The sequence below is a fragment of the Oncorhynchus keta genome, unplaced genomic scaffold (assembly GCF_023373465.1).
Source record: "Oncorhynchus keta strain PuntledgeMale-10-30-2019 unplaced genomic scaffold, Oket_V2 Un_contig_14778_pilon_pilon, whole genome shotgun sequence".
Lineage (NCBI taxonomy): Eukaryota > Metazoa > Chordata > Actinopteri > Salmoniformes > Salmonidae > Oncorhynchus > Oncorhynchus keta.
The window spans coordinates 56461-80894 of record NW_026278942.1 but is presented as its reverse complement, the minus strand read 5'-3'; the positions used below and the strand labels follow the sequence as shown (position 1 = coordinate 80894).

The 24434-nt window shown below is 41.9% G+C and overlaps 1 protein-coding gene and 1 long non-coding RNA gene across 4 annotated transcripts; both read right to left on the bottom strand.

Annotated features, from left to right (window-relative positions):
• Positions 1–7867: 7867 nt before the first annotated feature.
• LOC127918748 (complement C1q-like protein 2) lies at positions 7868–8779 on the bottom strand. Its single transcript, XM_052501920.1, has one exon. The coding sequence runs from the start codon at positions 8694–8696 to the stop codon at positions 8028–8030; it is 669 nt and encodes a 222-aa protein (XP_052357880.1). The 5' UTR covers positions 8697–8779; the 3' UTR covers positions 7868–8027.
• A 12712-nt stretch (positions 8780–21491) lies between these two features.
• LOC127918747 (uncharacterized) lies at positions 21492–23597 on the bottom strand. Of its 3 annotated transcripts, XR_008100728.1 has the most exons (4): positions 22483–22871; positions 22298–22388; positions 21713–21853; positions 21492–21584 (listed from the first exon to the last, which is right to left on the bottom strand). It is a non-coding gene; the product is annotated as an uncharacterized LOC127918747 (long non-coding RNA). The 3 variants fall into 3 exon arrangements; XR_008100730.1 differs by lacking the exons at positions 21492–21584; positions 21713–21853 and adding an exon at positions 22040–22203; XR_008100729.1 differs by lacking the exons at positions 21492–21584; positions 21713–21853 and adding an exon at positions 23470–23597 and having other exon boundaries at positions 22245–22388; positions 22483–22758.
• Between the last annotated feature and the right edge of the window lie 837 nt (positions 23598–24434).

Sequence of the window (24434 nt, the reverse complement as noted above, 5' to 3'; positions counted from 1 at the left end):
CCTCCCACCATACTACTATACTACCCTAACCACCATACTACCATACTACTATACTACCCTCCCACCATACTACTATACTACCCTAACCACCATACTACTATACTACCCTAACCACCATACTACCATACTACTACCCTCCCACCACCATACTACTATACTACTCCTCCCACCATACTACTATACTACCCTCCCACCATACTACTATACTACCCTAACCACCATACTACCATACTACTATACTACCCTAACCACCATACTACCATACTACCATACTACCCTAACCACCATACTACCATACTACCATACTACCCTAACCACCATACTACTATACTACCCCTAACCACCATACCACTATACTACCCTAACCACCATACTACCCTAACTACTATACTACCATACTACTATACTACCCTAACCACCATACTACCCTAACCACCATACTACCATACTACCCTACCCACCATACTACCATACTACCCTAACCACCATGCTACCATACTACTCTAACCACCATACTACCCTAACCACCATACTACTATACTACTATACTACCCTAACCACCATACTACCATACCCCTAACCACCATACTACCGTACTACTATACCTAACCACCATACTACCATACTACCATACTATACTACCCTAACCACCATACCACTGTACTACAGCCCGGTAGAACCGCCATAACCACCATACTACTACATACCCATACTACCCTATACTACCCACCATCCCACCAGACTACTATACTACCCTAACCACCATACCACCTAACCACCATATACTACCCTAACCACCATACTACTATACTACCCTAACCACCATACTACCATACTACTATACTACCCTCCCACCATACTACTATACTACCCTAACCACCATACTACCATACTACCCTCCCACCATACTACTATACTACTCTCCCACCATACTACTATACTACCCTCCCACCATACTACTATACTACCCTAACCACCATACTACCATACTACTATATACTACCTACCTACCTAACCACCATACTACCATACTACCATACTACCCTAACCACCATACTACCATACTACCATACCATACCACTATACCACCATACTACCATACTACCCTAACCACCATAATATAATAATAATAATATATGCCATTTAGCAGACGCTTTATCCAAAGGGTTCGATCCCCGGGACTTACAGTCATGACTGTAAGTCGCCCTAAAGCACCACGTACCCTATTGAACCCACTACCCTGGCGTTACTACTCCTAACCACCATGCTCTACCAACTAGCTACCCTAACCAGGACCTATACTACCCTAACCACCATACCACTACTACCCTAACCACCATACTACCATACTACTACTACCACCCATACCCCACCCCTAACCACCATACTACTATACTACCCTAACCACCATACTACTATACTACCCTAACCACCATACTACCATACTATACCCCTAACCACCATACTACTATACTACCCTAACCACCATACCACTATACTACCCTAACCACCATACTACCATACTACCCTAACCACCATACTACCATACCACCATACTACCTAACCACCATACTACTATACTACCCTAACCACCATACTACTATACTACCCTAACCACCATACTACCATACTACCACTACCCTACTACCATACTACTATACTACCACCATACCACTATACTAACCACCATACTACCATACTACTATACTACCCTCCCACCATACTACTATACTACCCTAACCACCATACCACCACCCTAACCACCATACTACCATACTACCCTCCCACCATACTACTATACTACCCTAACCACCATACTACTATACTACCCTCCCACCATACTACTATACTACCCTAACCACCATACTACCATACTACTATACTACCCTAACCACCATACTACCATACTACCATACTACCCTAACCACCATACTACCATACTACCCTAACCACCATACCACTATACTACCCTAACCACCATACTACTATACTACCCTAACCACCATACTACCATACTACCTATACTACTATACATACCACCATACTACTATACTACCCTAACCACCATACTACCATACTACCATACTATACTACCCTAACCACCATACTACCATACTACCCTATACTACCATACTACCCTAACCACCATACTACCCTAACCACCATACTACCATACTACTATACCATACCCATACTAACCACCATACTACCATACTACCCTAACCACCATACTACCATACTACCCTAACCACCATACTACCATACTACCCTATACTACCCCTAACCACATACTACCCTATACTACCCTCCCACCATACTACTATACTACCATACTACCTAACCACCATACTACCATACTACTATACTACCCTAACCACCATACTACTATACTACCCTCCCTCCCACCATACTACTATACTACCCTAACCACCATACTACCATACTACTAACCACCATACCCTAACCACCATACTACCATACTACCATACTACCCTAACCACCATACTACCATACTACCCTAACCACCATACCACTATACTACTACCATACTAACCACCATACTACCATACTACTATACCCACCCTGACCGCCATCCCACCATACTACTACTATACTACCCTAACCACCATACTACTATACTACCCTAACCACCATACTACTATACTACCCTAACCACCATACTACTATACTACCCTAACCACCATACTACCATACTACCACCATACTACCATACTACCACCATACTACCATACTACCCTAACCACCATACCCATACTACTATACTACCCTCCACCATACTACTATACTACCCTAACCACCATACTACCATACTACTATACTACCCTAACCACCATACCACCATACTACCCTAACCACCATACCACTATACTACCCTAACCACCATACTACCATACTACCCTAACCACCATACTACCATACTACCACCATACTACCCTCCCACCATACTACTACTACTACCCTAACCACCATACTACCATACTACTATACCATACTACTATACTACCCTAACCACCATACTACCATATACTACCCTAACCACCATACTACCATACTACCTCCCACCACCATACTACCATACTACTACTATACTACCCTCCACCATACTACCATACTACCCTAACCACCATACTACCATACTACTAACTACCAACCACCATACTACCATACCACCATATACCCTAACCACCATACCATACTACTATACTACCCTAACCACCATACTACTATACTACCCTACCATACCCTAACTACCCTAACCACCATACTACCTACCCTAACCACCATACTACCATACTGCCCTAACCACCATACCACTATACTACCCTAACCACCATACCACCCCTAACCACCATACTACCATACTACCCTACCCACCATAACCACCATACTACCATACTACTACCACACTCCTACTACCATACCCATACTATACTGCCCTAACCATACTACTATATACTACCCTAACCACCATACTACCCTAACCACCATACTACCATACTACCCTACCCACCATACTACCATACTACCCTAACCACCATGCTACCATACTACTCTAACCACCATACTACTACCTAACCACCATACTACTATACTACTATACTACCCTAACCACCATACTACCCCATACTGTACTACCACCATACTACCATACTACTATACTACCCTAACCACTGTAGCTCAGTTAAAAGCGCTTGTAACGCCAGGGTAGTGGGTTCTCCCGGGACCACCATACCACGTAGAATGTATGCACACATGACTACCAAGTCGCTTTGTAAAAGCTACTACAATGGCATATATTATTATACCCATTATACCACCCTGACCGCCATACTGCCCGAACGGCCATAACCACCATACTACCATACTACCCTAACCACCATACTACCATACTACTATAGTACCCTAACCACCATACTACCATACTACCCTAACCACCATAATACCATACTACCCTAACCACCATACTATCCTAACCACCATAATACCCATACTACCCTAACCACCATACTATCCTAACCACCATACTACCATACTACCCCACTACCCCACTGCAATACTACCCTAACCACCATACTACTACGTACTACTATACTACCCTAACCACCATACTACCGTCCCACCATACTACTATACTACCTAACCACCATACCCTAACCACCATACTACCGTAACCACCATACCATACTACCCTAACCACCATGCTACCATACTACTCTAACCACCATACTACCTACCCTAACCACCCATACTACCATACTACTATACTACCCTAACCACCATACTACTATACTACTATACTACCCTAACCACCATACTACCCTAACCACCATACTACCGTACTACTATACTACCGTACTGCACCATACTACCCTAACCACCATACCTAACCACCATACTACCATACTACCCTAACCACCATAATACCATACTACCCTAACCACCATACTATCCTAACCACCATAATACCATACTACTATACCCTAACCACCATACTATCCTAACCACCATAATACCATACTACCCTAACCACCATACCATATCCTAACCACCATACTACCGTACTACTATACTACCCTAACCACCATACTACCCTAACCACCATACTACCGTACTACTATACCACCTACCTAACCACCATGTACTACCATACTAACCTAACCACCATACTACCATACTACCCTACTATACTAACCTACCACCATAATACTACCTAACTGCCATACACCATACTACCCTAACCGCTATACTACCCTAACCACCATACTACCATACTACCTTAACCACCATACTACCATACTACCCTAACCACCATACTACCCTAACCACCATTCTACAATACTACTACCTATCCACCATACTACCATTCTACAATACTACCCTAACCACCATACTACCATACTACCCTAACCACCATACCACTATACTACCCTGACCACCATACTACCATACTACTCTAACCACCATAATACTATACTACCATACTACCCTAACCACAATACTACCATACTGCTATACTACCACTAACCACCATACTACCCTAACCACCATACTACCCTAACCACCATACCACCATACTACTATACTACCCTCCCACCATACTACTATACTACTATACTACCCTAACCACCATACCACCATACTACTATACTACCCTAACCACCATACCACCATACTACTATACTACCCTAACCACCATACCACCATACTACTATACTACCCTAACCACTATACTACTATACTACCCTAACCACCATACTACTATACTACCCTAACCACCATACCACCATACTACTATACTACCCTAACCACCATACCACCATACTACTATACTACTATACTACCCTAACCACCATACCACCATACTACTATACTACTAATATCTCCCACCATTATTCACCATTTCTCAACCCCGTTGTAGTGTTGTTTTCAGCATGGCGGAAGCTGCATGATGGCAACCCCATATGGCCCTTCTCCAGGAGGAGGCCTGTGGTTCCAGCAGAGTCCTGTCGGGGGTGGATGTGTCATTCCAGAAGATATTTTCCCGCTGTCGAGCCAAGGACCAGGACAAAAACAACAGACATGACTCATTTTGTTTTCGCAATGGAGTAGTTTTTTCTGGATTTATCATTTTGATTTAACTGTGTTTTGACAGTTCATTTGATCTAACATACAAATATGCAAATTATTTTTACTGTTTCTTCATTTGAATATGCAAATTATTTTTACTGTATGTTTACTACCTAACCACCATACTACTATACTGATCTAACATACAAATAGGCATCTGTTTCTTCATTTGAATATGCAAATTATTTTTACTGTATGTTTGATCTAACATACAAATAGGCATCTGTTTCTTCATTTGAATATGCAAATTATCTTTACTGTATGTTTGCATTTTTTACAGTATGTGTGCTGTTTGACATCTATTGAGTCATTGAAATATAAAACATTTGTGCATTTGTGTTCCTTTCTTGTTTTCAGCACACACCAACGAAATACAGTAAAACAACAAAATCTTCATCTTTACACTGAAATTGTAGTGTTTTGTACATGTCACATTTACGTGATCTCGTTTGTCACCAAGTTAGATTCATTCGATGTTTCGATGTGTCATGAGCATAGTTTCATTTCGAGCTGAAAGTGAATGATTTCGATTGCTGTGTTTAATTTTGCAAGACATCTGTGGGGTTTGTGGGAAATTGTCTAAACTGTTTTTGGGGATTTGAATGTTTAGTTAACCTGAAATGTTAAATGTAGTTTCAGCCAACGTGTGTTAATTAACTGTGAAAAACTGGAATCAGGCAGAAATTATTATTATTATTATTATTATTATTATTATTATTATTATTATGTTATTATTATTATTATTATGTTATTATTATTATTATTATTATTATTATTATTATTATTATTATGTTATTATTATTATTATTATTATTATTATTATGTTATTATTATTATGTTATTATTATTATTATTATTATTATTATGTTATTATTATTATTATTATTATTATTATGTTATTATTATTATTATTATTATTATTATTTTATTATTATTATTATTTATTATTATTATTATTATTATTATTATTATTATTATTATTATTATTATTATTATGTTATTATTATTATTATTATTATTATTATGTTATTATTATTATTATTATTATTATTATTATTATTATGTTATTATTATTATTATTATTTTTATTATTATTATTATTATTATTATTATGTTATTATTATTATTATTATTATTATTATTATTTTTATTATTATTATTATGTTATTATTATTATTATTATTATTATTATTATTATTATTATTATTATGTTATTATTATTATTATTATTATTATTATTATGTTATTATTATTATTATTATTATTATTATTATTATTATGTTATTATTATTATTATTATTATTATTATGTTATTATTATTATGTTATTATTATTATTATTATTATTATTATGTTATTATTATTATGTTATTATTATTATTATTATTATGTTATTATTATTATTATGTTATTATTATTATTATTATGTTATTATTATTATTATTATGTTATTATTATTATTATTATTATTATTATTATTATTATTATGTTATTATTATGTTATTATTATTATTATTATTATGTTATTATTATTATTATTATTATTATTATGTTATTATTATTATTATTATGTTATTATTATTATTATTATTATTATTATGTTATTATTATTATTATTATTATTATGTTATTATTATGTTATTATTATTATTATTATTATGTTATTATTATTATTATTATTATTATTATGTTATTATTATGTTATTATTATTATTATTATTATTATTATTATTATTATTATTATTATTTCCATCTATTTTTTTTTATGGGATGTTGGCTATCAACAACAAGGCAACTCCTATGACTAACTGGGAATGGGACGCAAGCGTAGGATTGATCACCCTGTCGCTGGCCGCCTTTGGGGAGGGTGTATAGTGTGAAAGGCCGAAACACCCCAGGAACCAAAGGTACACTACTGACGATGCCCTTCCCTAATTTCACCAGGCTCACTGTTCATTAACTCTTGGAAGTGCTTGCACAAAGGATAGTAACATCTCATCCTGTGTTCTTGGAATCATCTCTTTTTTCCAAAGACTTTATTGCTTTTCAACAATGGTGATAAACAAGAGTGTAGCAACATCAACACACAGTAATCACATCAGAAACAAAAGAAGATAATAGATGCAATCACTCAACCTACAAAATAGAGAACAGCGCTAGACTACCAATGTATTTTACCAACAATGTCAGCCTGAATACATCAAAAAAGGATATATAGATGATGGATTAGATGGTTATATTGAATACACTACGATGGATATATAGATTACATTATGAATTAGGATACAGGAGTTACAGTATGTAAGAAAGATTAGCTGTTCACAATAATAACATCACCAAAAGTAGAAAGCAGAGGACGGGCGCGACCAATGTATTTCGTCACACTTGTTTGAGCAGGAACCCATTGAAGGTGGTGTGGTTTACAGAGTCCCACACGTGAGTGTTAGCCATTAGGCGTATGAACACTTGGTCTCCCACCTCTAGCTGTAGAGTGACTGCATTAGCCCCGTTGTCAGCTCCATCACCGCTAGACTGGTGATCAGAGGAAGTGATCATGTGCTGTCCATTCTTGAACAAGGAAATGTATTTAGTCTGACTTCCTCCGGCATGGTAGAAGAAACTGAAGTAGTAGACCCCTGCAATGGGGGCAGCAAATACCCCTGTACTTGGATTGTAGGCACTGCCAATGTTAGTGATGACATTTTTGAAGATCAGGGTAGTGTCATGGTCGATTGGCCCGGTGTGCCCATTCCCGCCCAGGGCAGCCGAAAAGATCACCTTCCTCCTCTCGTTATTTTTCAGTTCCTCAAGTTGATTCTCGCTAACTTTGAGCTGGGTTTCCATGACTCCCAGTTTTTCCACCGTGGTTCGCAGTTTCTCCTCCATGACACCGAAGTCTTTCAGCAGCTTGCACATGTCAGGGTAGCACGAGCCTTGTGATGTCTGGCATTCTTTATCTTCATTTTCAGTCTTTTTGGTCTCTTGTTGAGCCGCAGACAGCCAGCAGCAGCAGCACAGCGAAACCAAGAGAAATGCAGCAGTGTTCATTTCTCCCTGTATTTAGGAACCTGTGTTGATTCTGGAGTTTTCTGTTCCTGTTTTTATACAGCTAGGATGTAGATGCTGTTTCAGACACTCCTTGTACATTCCATTTATTTCGCAATTCTTTATCGCTATTGTTGCGAAATGTGAAAAATAAATATTTGGACAGTGTTTGTCTCCAGTACATGGAGTAGCCAGAACAATAAACCTTATTTAACATTTACCTTGTCTTCTCTTGAGATTAAAGTATCTTGCTGAAAAATATGAATTTCCATTATGTTTGTTGTTCAAATTATGTATTTTATTGAAACAGAAAAGTTCAGTAAGTAGCCTTGAAAATAATTTATATCTAAAATGTCTAACCAAACAAATTGTGTGATGGGCACTTTTTCAAATGAAAAAATTGGTCTTTAAAGGGAATGTCACTGGGGGGGGGTCTGGGCTTGTTTTCATCATGTCTGAGGCCTTTCTATGACAGTGAGATGTGTTTCACACATTTTTTCCCAGGAGGGAGTCAGGTCAGGGCTTATAGCGCTGAACGATACACCCTATGACAGCTTCTGGTGTATTGATGGGGGGGTTAACCTATAGTCCTGCTTTGTGGCACATCTCCAAGGCTCTGTTTTATACTGACACTATGAGTTTGTGTTAGGGTTAGATGAGGTTGCGATGTTCCATCACGCCTCCCCAGCCAGACAGGCCTCCCCAGCCAGACAGGCCTCCCCAGCTAGACAGGCCTCCCCGGCCAGACAGACAGGCCTCCCCAGCCAGACAGGCCTCCCCGGCCAGACAGACAGGCCTCCCCAGCCAGACAGGCCTCCCCAGCTAGACAGGCCTCCCCAGCCAGACAGGCCTCCCCTCCCCGGCCAGACAGACAGGCCCCCGGCCAGACAGACAGGCCCCCCGGCCAGACAGACAGGCCTCCCCAGCCAGACAGGCCTCCCCAGACAGACAGGCCTCCCCAGCCAGACAGGCCTCGCCAGCTAGACAGGCCCCCTGGCCAGACAGACAGGCCTCCCCGGCCAGACAGACAGGCCCCCCGGCCAGACAGGCCTCCCCAGACAGACAGGCCTCCCCAGACAGACAGGCCCCCCGGCCAGACAGACAGGCCTCCCCAGACGGACAGGCCTCCCCAGACAGACAGGCCTCCCCAGCCAGACAGGCCTCCCCAGCTAGACAGGCCCCCGGCCAGACAGACAGGCCTCCCCGGCCAGACAGACAGGCCCCCCCGCCAGACAGGCCTCCCCAGACAGACAGGCCTCCCCAGACAGACAGGCCCCCGGCCAGACAGACAGGCCTCCCCAGACAGACAGGCCTACCCAGACAGACAGGCCTCCCCAGACAGACAGGCCTACCCAGACAGACAGGCCTACCCAGCTAGAGTCTATATACAGGCAATAAATAGGCCGTAGTGGTGAAGTAATTACAATTTAGCAATTAAACACTGCAGTGATGGATGTGCAGAAGATTAATGTGCAAGTAGAGATACTGGGGTGCAAAGAAGCAAAAAAAAGAACAACATGGGGATGAGGTAGTTGGGTAGGCAATTTACAGATGCACTATGTACGGGGCGGCAGGGTAGCCTAGTGGTTAGAGCGTTGGACTAGTAACCGGAAGGTTGCAGGTTCAACCCCTGAGCTGACAAGGTACAAATCTGTCGTTCTGCCCCTGAACAGGCAGTTAACCCACTGTTCCGAGGTCGGCAGTGAAAATAAGAATTTGTTCTTAACTGACTTGGAGATTGGAGATGCTTGATGTGAGTCTGGAAGGATAGTTTACAGTCTAACCAGACACCTAGGTATTTGTAGTTGTCCAAGTTTTACTTGCATTTAAGAGCAGTTGGAGGCCACGGAAGGAGTGTTGTATGGCATTGAAGCTCGTCTGGAGGTTTGTTAACACAGTGTCCAAAGAAGGGCCAGATGACATCATTGATTGATACGGAGAAAAGAGTCGGCCTGAGAATTGAAGCCTGTGGCACCCCATAGAGACTGCCAGAGGTCCGGACAACAGGCCTTCCGATTTGACACACTGAACTCTATCAGAGAAGTAGTTGGTGAACCAGGCGAGGCAGTCATTTGAGAAGCCAAGGCTGTTGAGTCTGCCGATAAGAATGTGGTGATTGATGGAGTCGAAAGCCTTGGCCAGATCAATGGCCAGGTCGATGAATACAGCTGCACAGTACTGTCTTTTGTCGACGGCGTTTATGATGTCGTTTAGGACCTTGAGCGTGACTGAGGTGCAGAGTTGGAGTTAACGTTAGCTAGTGTTAGAAGCTCAGCTACAGCCGATGCCAGAACCAAGAGGGCAGATAACAAATAGGGTGCCTTGCTAAGTAAGTTATTTTTTCCTGCAAGCCATCAAAATAGTAAACTTTGCTGGCTAACATACTATTGTTTTACAGTTAGGGGAAATCAAATGATATTTCTGTTTGCTAGCTTAACTAGCTATGTAGCTAGCTAGGTAGCTAACTACATTATCCATATCTATGACTAAAAAGAGAAGAGTTTTTAAAATCTGAGATCTTGTGTATTTCGATTGTAAAACCTTGTTTCTTTAGTCATAGATATTGCTAGCTACTAAACAGCAAGATATAACGTTATAACCAGCCACCACCTATAGCTAGGTTTACCAGCAAATGCTTAACACATGAATGGAGTTGGCTAGCTAGTTAGACTGGCCCCTGCTAACTTGTTATGCACCACGCCTCGCATTTGTAACTTGTTAGCAAACATGTGTAGCTAGCTAGCGATGTAAAAAGCATGAGCTGGTGCACACCCATGAAAATGATTTAGTGTAGAGGTGCTGACTAGCTAGCTTTGTTACATCATTGGTTAACTTTGGTTATGGATTATGACATTATTACATTATTACTACATTATTACAAAACAAGATATGATTCAAACAGATGTAAATAACAAGTATTGTACATCCAGCTAGCTAGCTAAGTTAGATAGGTATTGTACATCCAGCATCCAGTATTGTACAACCCTCTGGACTACACATGTCCCTCAACAGGTTGGTCTAGTGGTCAACACAGTCCCCTCTGGACTACACATGTCCCTCAACAGGTTGGTCTAGTGGTTAGTGGTCAACACAGTCCCCTCTGGACTACACATGTCCCTCAACAGGTTGGTCTAGTGGTCAAATACAGTCCCCTCTGGACTACACATGTCCCTCAGCAGGTTGGTCTAGTGGTTAGTGGTCAACACAGTCCCCTCTGGACTACACATGTCCCTCAACAGGTTGGTCTAGTGGTTAGTGGTCAACACAGTCCCTGTTGACTACACATGTCCTCAACAGGTTGGTCTAGTGGTTAGTGGTCAACACAGTCCCCTCTGAACTACACATGTCCCTCAACAGGTTGGTCTAGTGGTTAGTGGTCAACACAGTCCCCTCTGGACTACAAATGTCCCTCAACAGGTTGGTCTAGTGGTTAGTGGTCAGCACAGTCCCCTGTGGACTACACATGTCCCTCAACAGGTTGGTCTAGTGGTTAGTGGTCAACACAGTCCTCTCTGGACTACACATGTCCCTCAACAGGTTGGTCTAGTGGTTAGTGGTCAACACAGTCCCCTCTGGACTACACATGTCCCTCAACAGGTTGGTCTAGTGGTTAGTGGTCAACACAGTCCCTCTGGACTACACATGTCCCTCAACAGGTTGGTCTAGTGGTTAGTGGTCAACACAGTCCCCTCTGGACTACACATGTCCCTCAACAGGTTGGTCTAGTGGTTAGTGGTCAACACAGTCCCCTGTGGACTACACATGTCCCTCAACAGGTTGGTCTAGTGGTTAGTGGTCAAATACAGTCCCCTGTGGACTACACATGTCCCTCAACAGGTTGGTCTAGTGGTCAACACAGTCCCCTCTGGACTACACATGTCCCTCAACAGGTTGGTCTAGTGGTTAGTGGTCAACACAGTCCCCTCTGGACACATGTCCCTCAACAGGTTGGTCTAGTGGTTAGTGGTCAACACAGTCCCCTCTGGACTACATGTCCCTCAACAGGTTGGTCTAGTGGTCAACACAGTCCCCTCTGGACACATGTCCCTCAACAGGTTGGTCTAGTGGTTAGTGGTCAACACAGTCCCCTCTGGACACATGTCCCTCAACAGGTTGGTCTAGTGGTTAGTGGTCAACACAGTCCCCTCTGGACTACACATGTCCCTCAACAGGTTGGTCTAGTGGTTAGTGGTCAACACAGTCCCCTCTGGACTACACATGTCCCTCAACAGGTTGGTCTAGTGGTTAGTGGTCAACACAGTCCCCTCTGGACACATGTCCCTCAACAGGTTGGTCTAGTGGTTAGTGGTCAACACAGTCCCCCTCTGGACTACACATGTCCATCAACAACAGGGTTTAAATCACAGTAGTACCAGTTTCTATACTGTTCCTGTAGTCTAGTTCTATACTGTTCCTGTAGTCTAGTTTCTATACTGTTCCTGTAGTCTAGTTCCTATACTGTTCCTGTAGTCTAGTTTCTATACTGTAGTCTAGTTTCTATACTGTTCCTGTAGTCTAGTTCCTATACTGTTCCTGTAGTCTAGTTCCTATACTGTTCCTGTAGTCTAGTTCCTATACTGTTCCTGTAGTCTAGTTCCTATACTGTTCCTGTAGTCTAGTTTCTATACTGTTCCTGTAGTCTAGTTTCTATACTGTTCCTGTAGTCTAGTATCTATCCTGTAGTCTAGTTCCTATACTGTTCCTGTAGTCTAGTTTCTATACTGTTCCTGTAGTCTAGTATCTATCCTGTAGTCTAGTTCCTATACTGTTCCTGTAGTCTAGTTTCTATCCTTTTCCTGTAGTCTAGTTTCTATACTGTTCCTGTAGTCTAGTTTCTATACTGTTCCTGTAGTCTAGTTTCTATCCTGTAGTCTAGTTTCTATCCTGTAGTCTAGTTTCTATCCTTTTCCTGTAGTCTAGTTTGTATACTGTTCCTGTAGTCTAGTTTCTATACTGTTCCTGTAGTCTAGTTTCTATACTGTAGTCTAGTTTCTATACTGTTCCTGTAGTCTAGTTTCTATACTGTTCCTGTAGTGTAGTTTCTATACTGTTCCTGTAGTCTAGTTTCTATACTGTTCCTGTAGTCTAGTTTCTATACTGTTCCTGTAGTCTAGTTTCTATACTGTTCCTGTAGTCTAGTATCTATACTGTTCCTGTAGTCTAGTTTCTACACTGTTCCTGTAGTCTAGTATCTATACTGTTCCTGTAGTCTAGTTTCTATACTGTTCCTGTAGTCTAGTTCCTATACTATTCCTGTAGTCTAGTTTCTATACTGTTCCTGTAGTCTAGTTTCTATACTGTTCCTGTAGTCTAGTTTCTATACTGTTCCTGTAGTCTAGTTTCTATACTGTTCCTGTAGTCTAGTATCTATACTGTTCCTGTAGTCTAGTTCCTATACTGTTCCTGTAGTGTAGTTTCTATACTGTTCCTGTAGTCTAGTTTCTATACTGTTCCTGTAGTCTAGTTTATATACGGTTCCTGTAGTCTAGTTTCTATACTGTTCCTGTAGTGTAGTTTCTATACTGTTCCTGTAGTCTAGTTTCTATACTGTTCCTGTAGTGTAGTTTCTATACTGTTCCTGTAGTCTAGTTTCTATACTGTAGTCTAGTTTCTATACTGTTCCTGTAGTCTAGTTCCTATACTGTTCCTGTAGTGTAGTTTCTATACTGTTCCTGTAGTCTAGTTTCTATACGGTTCCTGTAGTCTAGTTTCTATACTGTTCCTGTAGTGTAGTTTCTATACTGTTCCTGTAGTCTAGTTCCTATACTGTTCCTGTAGTCTAGTTCCTATACTGTTCCTGTAGTCTAGTTCCTATACTGTTCCTGTAGTCTAGTTTCTATACTGTTCCTGTAGTCTAGTTTCTATACTGTTCCTGTAGTCTAGTTCCTATACTGTTCCTGTAGTGTAGTTTCTATACTGTTCCTGTAGTCTAGTTTCTATACGGTTCCTGTAGTCTAGTTTCTATACTGTTCCTGTAGTGTAGTTTCTATACTGTTCCTGTAGTCTAGTTCTATACTGTTCCTGTAGTCTAGTTTCTATACTGTTCCTGTAGTGTAGTTTCTATACTGTTCCTGTAGTCTAGTTCCTATACTGTTCCTGTAGTCTAGTTCCTATACTGTTCCTGTAGTCTAGTTCCTATACTGTTCCTGTAGTCTAGTTTCTATACTGTTCCTGTAGTCTAGTTTCTATACTGTTCCTGTAGTCTAGTTTATATACGGTTCCTGTAGTCTAGTTTCTATACTGTTCCTGTAGTGTAGTTTCTATACTGTTCCTGTAGTCTAGTTTCTATACTGTTCCTGTAGTGTAGTTTCTATACTGTTCCTGTAGTCTAGTTTCTATACTGTAGTCTAGTTTCTATACTGTTCCTGTAGTCTAGTTCTATACTGTTCCTGTAGTGTAGTTTCTATACTGTTCCTGTAGTCTAGTTTCTATACGGTTCCTGTAGTCTAGTTTCTATACTGTTCCTGTAGTGTAGTTTCTATACTGTTCCTGTAGTCTAGTTCCTATACTGTTCCTGTAGTCTAGTTCCTATACTGTTCCTGTAGTCTAGTTTCTATACTGTTCCTGTAGTCTAGTTTCTATACTGTTCCTGTAGTCTAGTTTCTATACTGTTCCTGTAGTCTAGTTTCTATACTGTTCCTGTAGTCTAGTTTCTATACTGTTCCTGTAGTCTAGTATCTATACTGTTCCTGTAGTCTAGTTCCTATACTGTTCCTGTAGTCTAGTTTCTATACTGTTCCTGTAGTCTAGTTTCTATACTGTTCCTGTAGTCTAGTTTCTATACTGTTTACATAGCATATCCTGTCTGTTTCCAGTGTAATTTACAGAGGAACTCAACATACAGAACTGAAATGCTTTTGTTCTCCTGAACTAGAATTCCTTACGATCAAATGCCGACCGCATTATCTACCAAGAGAATTCTCTTCGATCATAATCACAGCCTCCAAGCAGACACCTTGACAGCCCTTCATTGGACTCTATGTAATCTGGAAACCACATATCCTGAGGCTGCATTTATTGTAGCTGGGGATTTTAACAAGACTAATCTGAAAACAAGGCTCCCTAAATTTTATCAGCATATGGAATGTGTGACCCGGGCTGACAGCATTCTGGATCATTGCTACACTAACTTCCACGACGCATACAAAGCCCTCCCTCCTTTTGGCAAGTCTGACCACAACTCCATTTTGTTGCTCCCAGCCTATAGACAGAAACTAAAACAGGAAACGCCCAGGTTTGTTCAACTCTGGTCCGTCATCGGACAACAACTTTGATGAATACGGTGATTCGGTGAGCGAGTTTATTAGCAAGTGCATCGGTGATGTCGTACCCACAGCGTCTATTAAAACCTTTCCCAACCAGAAACCGTGGAATGATGGCAGCATTCTCACAAAACCGAAAGCACGAACCACTGCTTTTAATCATGGCAAGGTGGCCGGAAACATGACCGAATACAAACAGTGTAGCTATTCCTCCGCAAGGATCAAATCAAATCAAATCAAATCAAATTTATTTATATAGCCCTTCGTACATCAGCTGATATCTCAAAGTGCTGTACAGAAACCCAGCCTAAAACCCCAAACAGCAAACAATGCAGGTGTAAAAGCACGGTGGCTAGGAAAAACTCCTAGAAAGGCCAAAACCTAGGAAGAAACCTAGAGAGGAACCGGGCTATGTGGGGTGGCCAGTCCTCTTCTGGCTGTGCCGGGTAGAGATTATAACAGAACATGACCAAGATGTTCAAATGTTCATAAATGACCAGCATGGTCGAATAATAATAAGGCAGAACAGTTGAAACTGGAGCAGCAGCACAGTCAGGTGGACTGGGGACAGCAAGGAGCCTTCATGTCAGGTAGTCCTGGGGCACGGTCCTAGGGCTCAGGTCAGTTGAAACTGGAGCAGGAGCATGGCCAGGTGGACTGGGGACAGCAAGGAGTCCTCATGTCAGGTAGTCCTGGGACATGGTCCTAGGGCTCAGGTCCTCCGAGAGAGAGAAAGAAAGAGAGAAGGAGAGAATTAGAGAACGCACACTTAGATTCACACAGGACACCGAATAGGACAGGAGAAGTACTCCAGATATAACAAACTGACCCTAGCCCCCGACACATAAACTACTGCAGCATAAATACTGGAGGCTGAGACAGGAGGGGTCAGGAGACACTGTGGCCCCATCCGAGGACACCCCCGGACAGGGCCAAACAGGAAGGATATAACCCCACCCACTTTGCCAAAGCACATCCCCACACCACTAGAGGATATCTTCAACCACCAACTTACCATCCTGAGACAAGGCCGAGTATAGCCCACAAAGATCTCCGCCACGGTACAACCCAAGGGGGGCAGCCCAGACAGGCCGACCACAACAGTGAATCAACCCCACCCAGGTGACGCACCCCCCCAGGGACGGCACAAGCAAGTGTCAGTATACAGACAAAGTAGATTCACAATTCAACGGCTCAGACACGAGATGTATGTGGCAGGGTCTATAGTCAATCATGGACTACAAAAAGAATAACCATCCCCGTCTCAGACCAGGATGTTTTGCACCCAGACAGACTAAACACCTTCATTGCTCGCTTTGAGGACAATACAGTGCCACCTGACACGGGCCGCAACCAAAACCTGCTGGCTCTCCTTCACTGCAGCCAATGTGAGGAAAACATTTAAAGCAAGGCTGCAGGCCCAGACGGCATCCCCAGCGCATGTCCTCCTCTAGTGGGATCATCTGAAACTGCAGTGAAGTACTGCTCCCCTCTCATGGGATCATCTGATACTGCAGTGAAGTACTGCTGCCCTCTACTGGGATAATCTGATACTGCAGTGAAGTACTGCTGCCCTCTAGTGGGATCATCTGATACTGCAGTGAGTACTGCTGCCCTCTAGTGGGATCACCTGATACTGCAGTGAAGTAATGCTGCCCTCTAGTGGGATCATCTGATACTGCAGTGAAGTACTGCTGCCCTCTAGTGGGATCATCTGATACTGCAGTGAAGTACTGCTGCCCTCTAGTGGGATCATCTGATACTGCAGTGAAATACTGCTGCCCTCTAGTGGGATCATCTGATACTGCAGTGAAGTACTGCTGCCCTCTAGTGGGATCATCTGATACTGCAGTGAAGTACTGCTGCCCTCTAGTGGGATCATCTGATACTGCAGTGAAATACTGCTGCCCTCTAGTGGGATCATCTGATACTGCAGTGAAGTACTGCTGCCCTCTAGTGGGATCATCTGATACTGCAGTGAAGTGCTGCTGCCCTCTACTGGGATCATCTGATACTGCAGTGAAGTGCTGCTGCCCTCTAGTGGGATCATCTGATATTGCAGTGAAGTGCTGCTGCCCTCTAGTGGGATCATCTGATACTGCAGTGAAGTACTGCTGCCCTCTAGTGGGATCACCTGATACTGCAGTGAAGTAATGCTGCCCTCTAGTGGGATCATCTGATACTGCAGTGAAGTACTGCTGCCCTCTAGTGGGATCATCTGATACTGCAGTGAAGTACTGCTGCCCTCTAGTGGGATCATCTGATACTGCAGTGAAATGCTGCTGCCCTCTACTGGGATCATCTGATACTGCAGTGAAATGCTGCTGCCCTCTACTGGGATCATCTGATACTGCAGTGAAGTGCTGCTGCCCTCTAGTGGGATCATCTGATATTGCAGTGAAGTGCTGCTGCCCTCTAGTGGGATCATCTGATACTGCAGTGAAGTGCTGCTGCCCTCTAGTGGGATCATCTGATACTGCAGTGAAGTAATGTTTTGTGGGGGGTGTGTGTGTGCACGTGTGTATGTGTGTGTATCTCTCTCCCTGATGATGTGAAATTTCTGAGACTGTGAGCATAACTTTCTATTGATCCAGAAGAGAATAAACCGTTTTTGAGTCTGAACCAACTGTGCACAGACAGACTGAGACTCCAAATCAATAAATAGATATTTGAGCTGTTGATAAATCAATAAGAAGAGATCTCTGAGCTGTTCATCATACTACCAGCTGGGGCCCCTTAGGGATCCAAGGGTCACTGAAAGACATTTCATCAATGATTAAAAATATCATTTGGGATGCTTGCACTTCTCCTTCTCACCTTTCAGTATAGGACAGCAACACAGTGCATTGGGAAAGTATTCAGACCCCTTGATGTTTGTTATTTTATGTTACAGCCTTATTCTAAAATGGACTAAATATGTTTGTTTTTTCTCATCACTGCTGGCTTGCTTCTGAATCTAAGCAGGGTTGGTCCTGGTCAGCAGCATACCACCCTGCATACCACTGCTGGCTTGTCTCTGAAGCTAAGCAGGGTTGGTCCTGGTCAGCAGCATACCACCCTGCATACCACTGCTGGCTTGTCTCTGAAGCTAAGCAGGGTTGGTCCTGGTCAGCAGCATACCACCCTGCATACCACTGCTGGCTTGCTTCTGAAGCTAAGCAGGGTTGGTCCTGGATGGGAGACCAGATGCTTCTGGAAGTGGTGTTGGAGGGCCAGTAGGAGGCACTCTTTCCACTGGTCCCCAATAGTTTTTTTTATAACATCCCAATTTCCCCAGGGATTGGGGACACTGCCCTGTGGGTGTCGTCTTTCGGATGAGAAGTTAAACAGGTATCCTGACTCTCTGAGGTCACTAAAGATCCCATGACACTTATTGTCAGAGTAGGGGTGTTAACCCTGGTGTCCTGACTAAATTCACATTCTGGTCCTCATAATAATCCCCAGTTTACAATTGGCTCATTCCTCTCCCCTCTCTCCCCTGGTCGTAAAGGGTCAAATAAAAAATGTTTAAATAAAAATCAATCTACACACAATACCCCATAATGACATCACAATACCCCATAATGACATCACAATGCCCCATAATGACATCACAATGCCCCATAATGACATCACAATACCCCATGACTTCACAATGCCCCATAATGACATCACAATACCCCATAATGACATCACAATATACCCCATAATGACATCACAATACCCCATAATGACATCACAATACCCCATAATGAGATCACAATATACCCCATAATGACATCACAATACCCCATAATGACATCACAATATACCCCATAATAACATCACAATGCCCCATAATGACATCACAATATACCCCATAATGACATCACAATATACCCCATAATAACATCACAATGCCCCATAATGACATCACAATGCCCCATAATGACATCACAATACCCCATAATGACAAAGGAAAAAAATGGGTTTAGAATTTTTGCAAAATATCACATTTACATAAGTATTCAGACCCTTTACTCAGTACTTTGTTGAAGCACCTTTGGCAGTGATTACAGCCTCAGTCTTCTTGGGTATGACTCTACAAGTTTGGCACACCTGTATTTGGAGAGTTTCTCCTGTTCTTCACTGCAGACCCCCTCAAGCTCTGTCAGGTTGGATGGGGAGCGTCGGTGCACAGCTATTTTCAGGTCTCTTTAGAGATGTTCGATCGGGTTCAAGTCCAGGCTCTGGCTGGGCCAATCAAGGACATTCAGAGACTTGTCCCGAAGCCACTTCTGCGTTGTCTTGGCTGTGTGCTTAGGGTCGTTGTGCTGTTGGAAGGTGAACCTTCACTCCAGTCTGAGGTCAGGACTAGAATAGAGTGGCAGCCTAGACCAGCGGAACCAGGACTAGAATAGAGTGGCAGTCTAGACCAGCTGAACCAGGACTAGAATACAATGCAGCCTAGACCAGCGGAACCAGGTCTAGAATACAATGCAGCCTAGACCAGCTGAACCAGGACTAGAATAGAGTGGCAGCCTAGACCAGCTGAAACAGGACTAGAATACGATGCAGCCTAGACCAGCTGGTCCAGAACTAGAATAGAGTGGCAGCCTAGACCAGCTGAACCAGGACTAGAATAGAGTGGCAGCCTAGACCAGCTGAACCAGGACTAGAATAGAGTGGCAGCCTAGACCAGCTGGATCAGGACTAGAATAGAGTGGCAGCCTAGACCAGCTGAACCAGGACTAGAATACAATGCAGCCTAGACCAGCTGAACCAGGACTAGAATACGATGCAGCCTAGACCAGCTGAACCAGGACTAGAATAGAGTGGCAGCCTAGACCAGCTGAACCAGGACTAGAATACGATACAGCCTAGACCAGCTGGATCAGGACTAGAATACCATGCAGCCTAGACCAGCTGAACCAGGACTAGAATACGATGCAGCCTAGACCAGCTGAACCAGGACTAGAATACGATGCAGCCTAGACCAGCTGAACCAGGACTAGAATACGATGCAGCCTAGACCAGCTGAACCAGGACTAGAATACGATGCAGCCTAGACCAGCTGGTCCAGGACTAGAATACGATGCAGCCTAGACCAGCTGAACCAGGACTAGAATACGATGCAGCCTAGACCAGCTGAATAGGGACTAGAATACGATGCAGCCTAGACCAGCTGGTCCAGGACTAGAATACGATGCAGCCTAGACCAGCTGGTCCAGGACTAGAATACGATGCAGCCTAGACAAGCTGGATCAAGACCCAGGAGGGCAAATGACAAGCGAGTAAATTGTTTTGCTGTCTGTAGCTAGAAATATAACCTCTCTTTTTACACAAGGCAGTGTTGTTCAGTACAGTACAATTTGGTGATTAATTCAGCCATAACGGGCCTTGCTAGTACCAATACAAGCCAAGCTAGCCTTTGCCCCTACCTACAGTATACTGCTGTTACTGTCTTTATCTATCCTTTACCCCTACCTACAGTATACTGCTGTTACTGTCTATTATCTATCATTTACCCCTACCTACAGTATACTGCTGTTATGTCTATTATCTTTTTACCCCTACCTACAGTATACTGCTGTTACTGTCTATTATCTATCATTTACCCCTACCTACAGTATACTGCTGTTACTGTCTATTATCTATCCTTTACCCCTACCTACAGTATACTGCTGTTACTGTCTATTATCTATCCTTTACCCTACCTACAGTATACTGCTGTTAGTCTCTATTATCTATCTATCCTATTACTGCTGTTACTGTCTATTATCTATCATTTACCCCTACCTACAGTATACTGCTGTTACTGTCTATTATCTATCATTTACCCCTACCTACAGTATACTGCTGTTACTGTCTATTATCTATCCTTTACCCCTACCTACAGTATACTGCTGTTACTGTCTATTATCTATCCTTTACCCCTACCTACAGTATACTGCTTTACTGTCTATTATCTATCCTTTACCCCTACCTACAGTATACTGCTGTTACTGTCTATTATCTATCCTTTACCCCTACCTACAGTATACTGCTGTTACTGTCTATTATCTATCATTTACCCCTACCTACAGTATACTGCTATCATTTACCCTACCTACAGTTACTGCTGTCTATTATCTATCCTTTACCCCTACCTACAGTATACTGCTGTTACTGTCTATTATCTATCCTTTACCCCTACCTACAGTATACTGCTGTTACTGTCTATTATCTATCCTTTACCCCTACCTACAGTATACTGCTGTTACTGTCTATTATCTATCCTTTACCCCTACCTACAGTATACTGCTGTTACTGTCTATTATCTATCCTTTGCCCCTACCTACAGTATACTACTGTTACTGTCTATTATCTATCCTTTACCCCTACCTACAGTATACTGTTACTGTCTATTATCTATCCTTTACCCCTACCTACAGTATACTGCTGTTACTGTCTATTATCTATCCTTTACCCCTACCTACAGTATACTGCTGTTACTGTCTATTATCTATCCTTTGCCCCTACCTACAGTATACTACTGTTACTGTCTATTATCTATCCTTTACCCCTACCTACAGTATACTGCTGTTACTGTCTATTATCTATCCTTTACCCCTACCTACAGTATACTGCTGTTACTGTCTATTATCTATCCTTTACCCCTACCTACAGTATACTGCTGTTACTGTCTATTATCTATCCTTTACCCCTACCTACAGTATACTGCTGTTACTGTCTATTATCTATCCTTTACCCCTACCTACAGTATACTGCTGTTACTGTCTATTATCTATCCTTTACCCCTACCTACAGTATACTGCTGTTACTGTCTATTATCTATCCTTTACCTACAGTATACTGCTGTTACTGTCTATTATCTATCCTTTACCCCTACCTACAGTATACTGCTGTTACTGTCTATTATCTATCCTTTACCCCTACCTACAGTATACTGCTGTTACTGTCTGTATACTGCTGTTACTGTCTATTATCTATCCTTTACCCCTACCTACAGTATACTGCTGTTACTGTCTATTATCTATCCTTTACCCCTACCTACAGTATACTGCTGTTACTGTCCTATCCTTTACCCCTACCTACAGTATACTGCTGTTACTGTCTATTATCTATCCTTTACCCCTACCTACAGTATACCTGTTACTGTCTATTATCTATCCTTTACCCCTACCTACAGTATACTGCTGTTACTGTCTATTATCTATCCTTTACCCCTACCTACAGTATACTGCTGTTACTGTCTATTATCTATCCTTTACTCCCTACCTACAGTATACTGCTGTTACTGTCTATTATCTATCCTTTACCCCTACCTACAGTATACTGCTGTTACTGTCTATTATCTATCCTTTACCCTACCTACAGTATACTGCTGTTACTGTCTATTATCTATCCTTTACCCTACCTACAGTATACTGCTGTTACTGTCTATTATCTATCCTTTACCCAGTACTGCTGTTACAGTATACTGCTGTTACTGTCTATTATCTATCCTTTACCCCTACCTACAGTATACTGCTGGTCTATTATCTATCCTTTACCCCTACCTACAGTATACTGCTGTTACTGTCTATTATCTATCCTTTACCCCTACCTACAGTATACTGCTGTTACTGTCTATTATCTATCCTTTACCCCTACCTACAGTATACTGTTACTGTCTATTATCTATCCTGTTATCCCTACCTACACTATACTGTTGACATGGTGCAGGGGCAGACAGGGTCAAGGTAGTGGAATGTGGTAGTGGGTTTTTAATGAGTGTACCTGCAGTTCGTTGGAAGGGTGTTTTATATATTTTTATACAGTTATTTTGTTGTATCCTTTCCCTTATTTTGTATCACAAAGCTGTTAATGTCTATTTATATTTCGTCCAGCTGGACGTATAATGAACTATTGGATGCTATCCTTTACCCCTACACTCCACAGTAACAAGAAGAAGAAGTCTATTATCTATCCGCAACTCAGTATACTGCTGTTACCAAAACTTTTATCTATCCTTTACCCTATCTGAAGAGAACTCGGTCGTGTCTATTATCTATCCTTTGCCAGGACCGCATCTGTGTAGTCTATTGATCTAAAAATGGCCCCTACCTACAGTATATGCTTTACTGTCTAGAAGAAATCCTTTAGCCGGTCAGTAGAGCGTTACTGGGTAGTTTTACGAATCTCAGTAACTGCTGTTACTGTCTATTATCTATCCTTTACCAACTATACTGCTGGTAAATATATGATTTATAATAAAATATCGGTTATGTCTATTATCTATTTTACAGTAATGCTGTTACTGTCTATTATCTATCCTTTACCCCTACCTACAGTATATTGCTGTTACTGTAGTATGCTATTTTACCCCTAAGACTACTCTTGGCTAATAATTATCTGTATGTTAGTTATGTGTACTACCAATAACGTGTGTATTGTCAGTATACTGCTGTTACTGTCTATTATCTATCCTTTACCCCTACCTGGGTATACTGCTGTTACTGTCTATTATCTATCCTTT

Excerpts from the sequence above, each read along its gene's own strand:
- LOC127918748 (XM_052501920.1), bottom strand. The coding sequence starts at position 8,696 with ATGAACACTGCTGCATTTCTCTTGGTTTCGCTGTGCTGCTGCTGCTGG.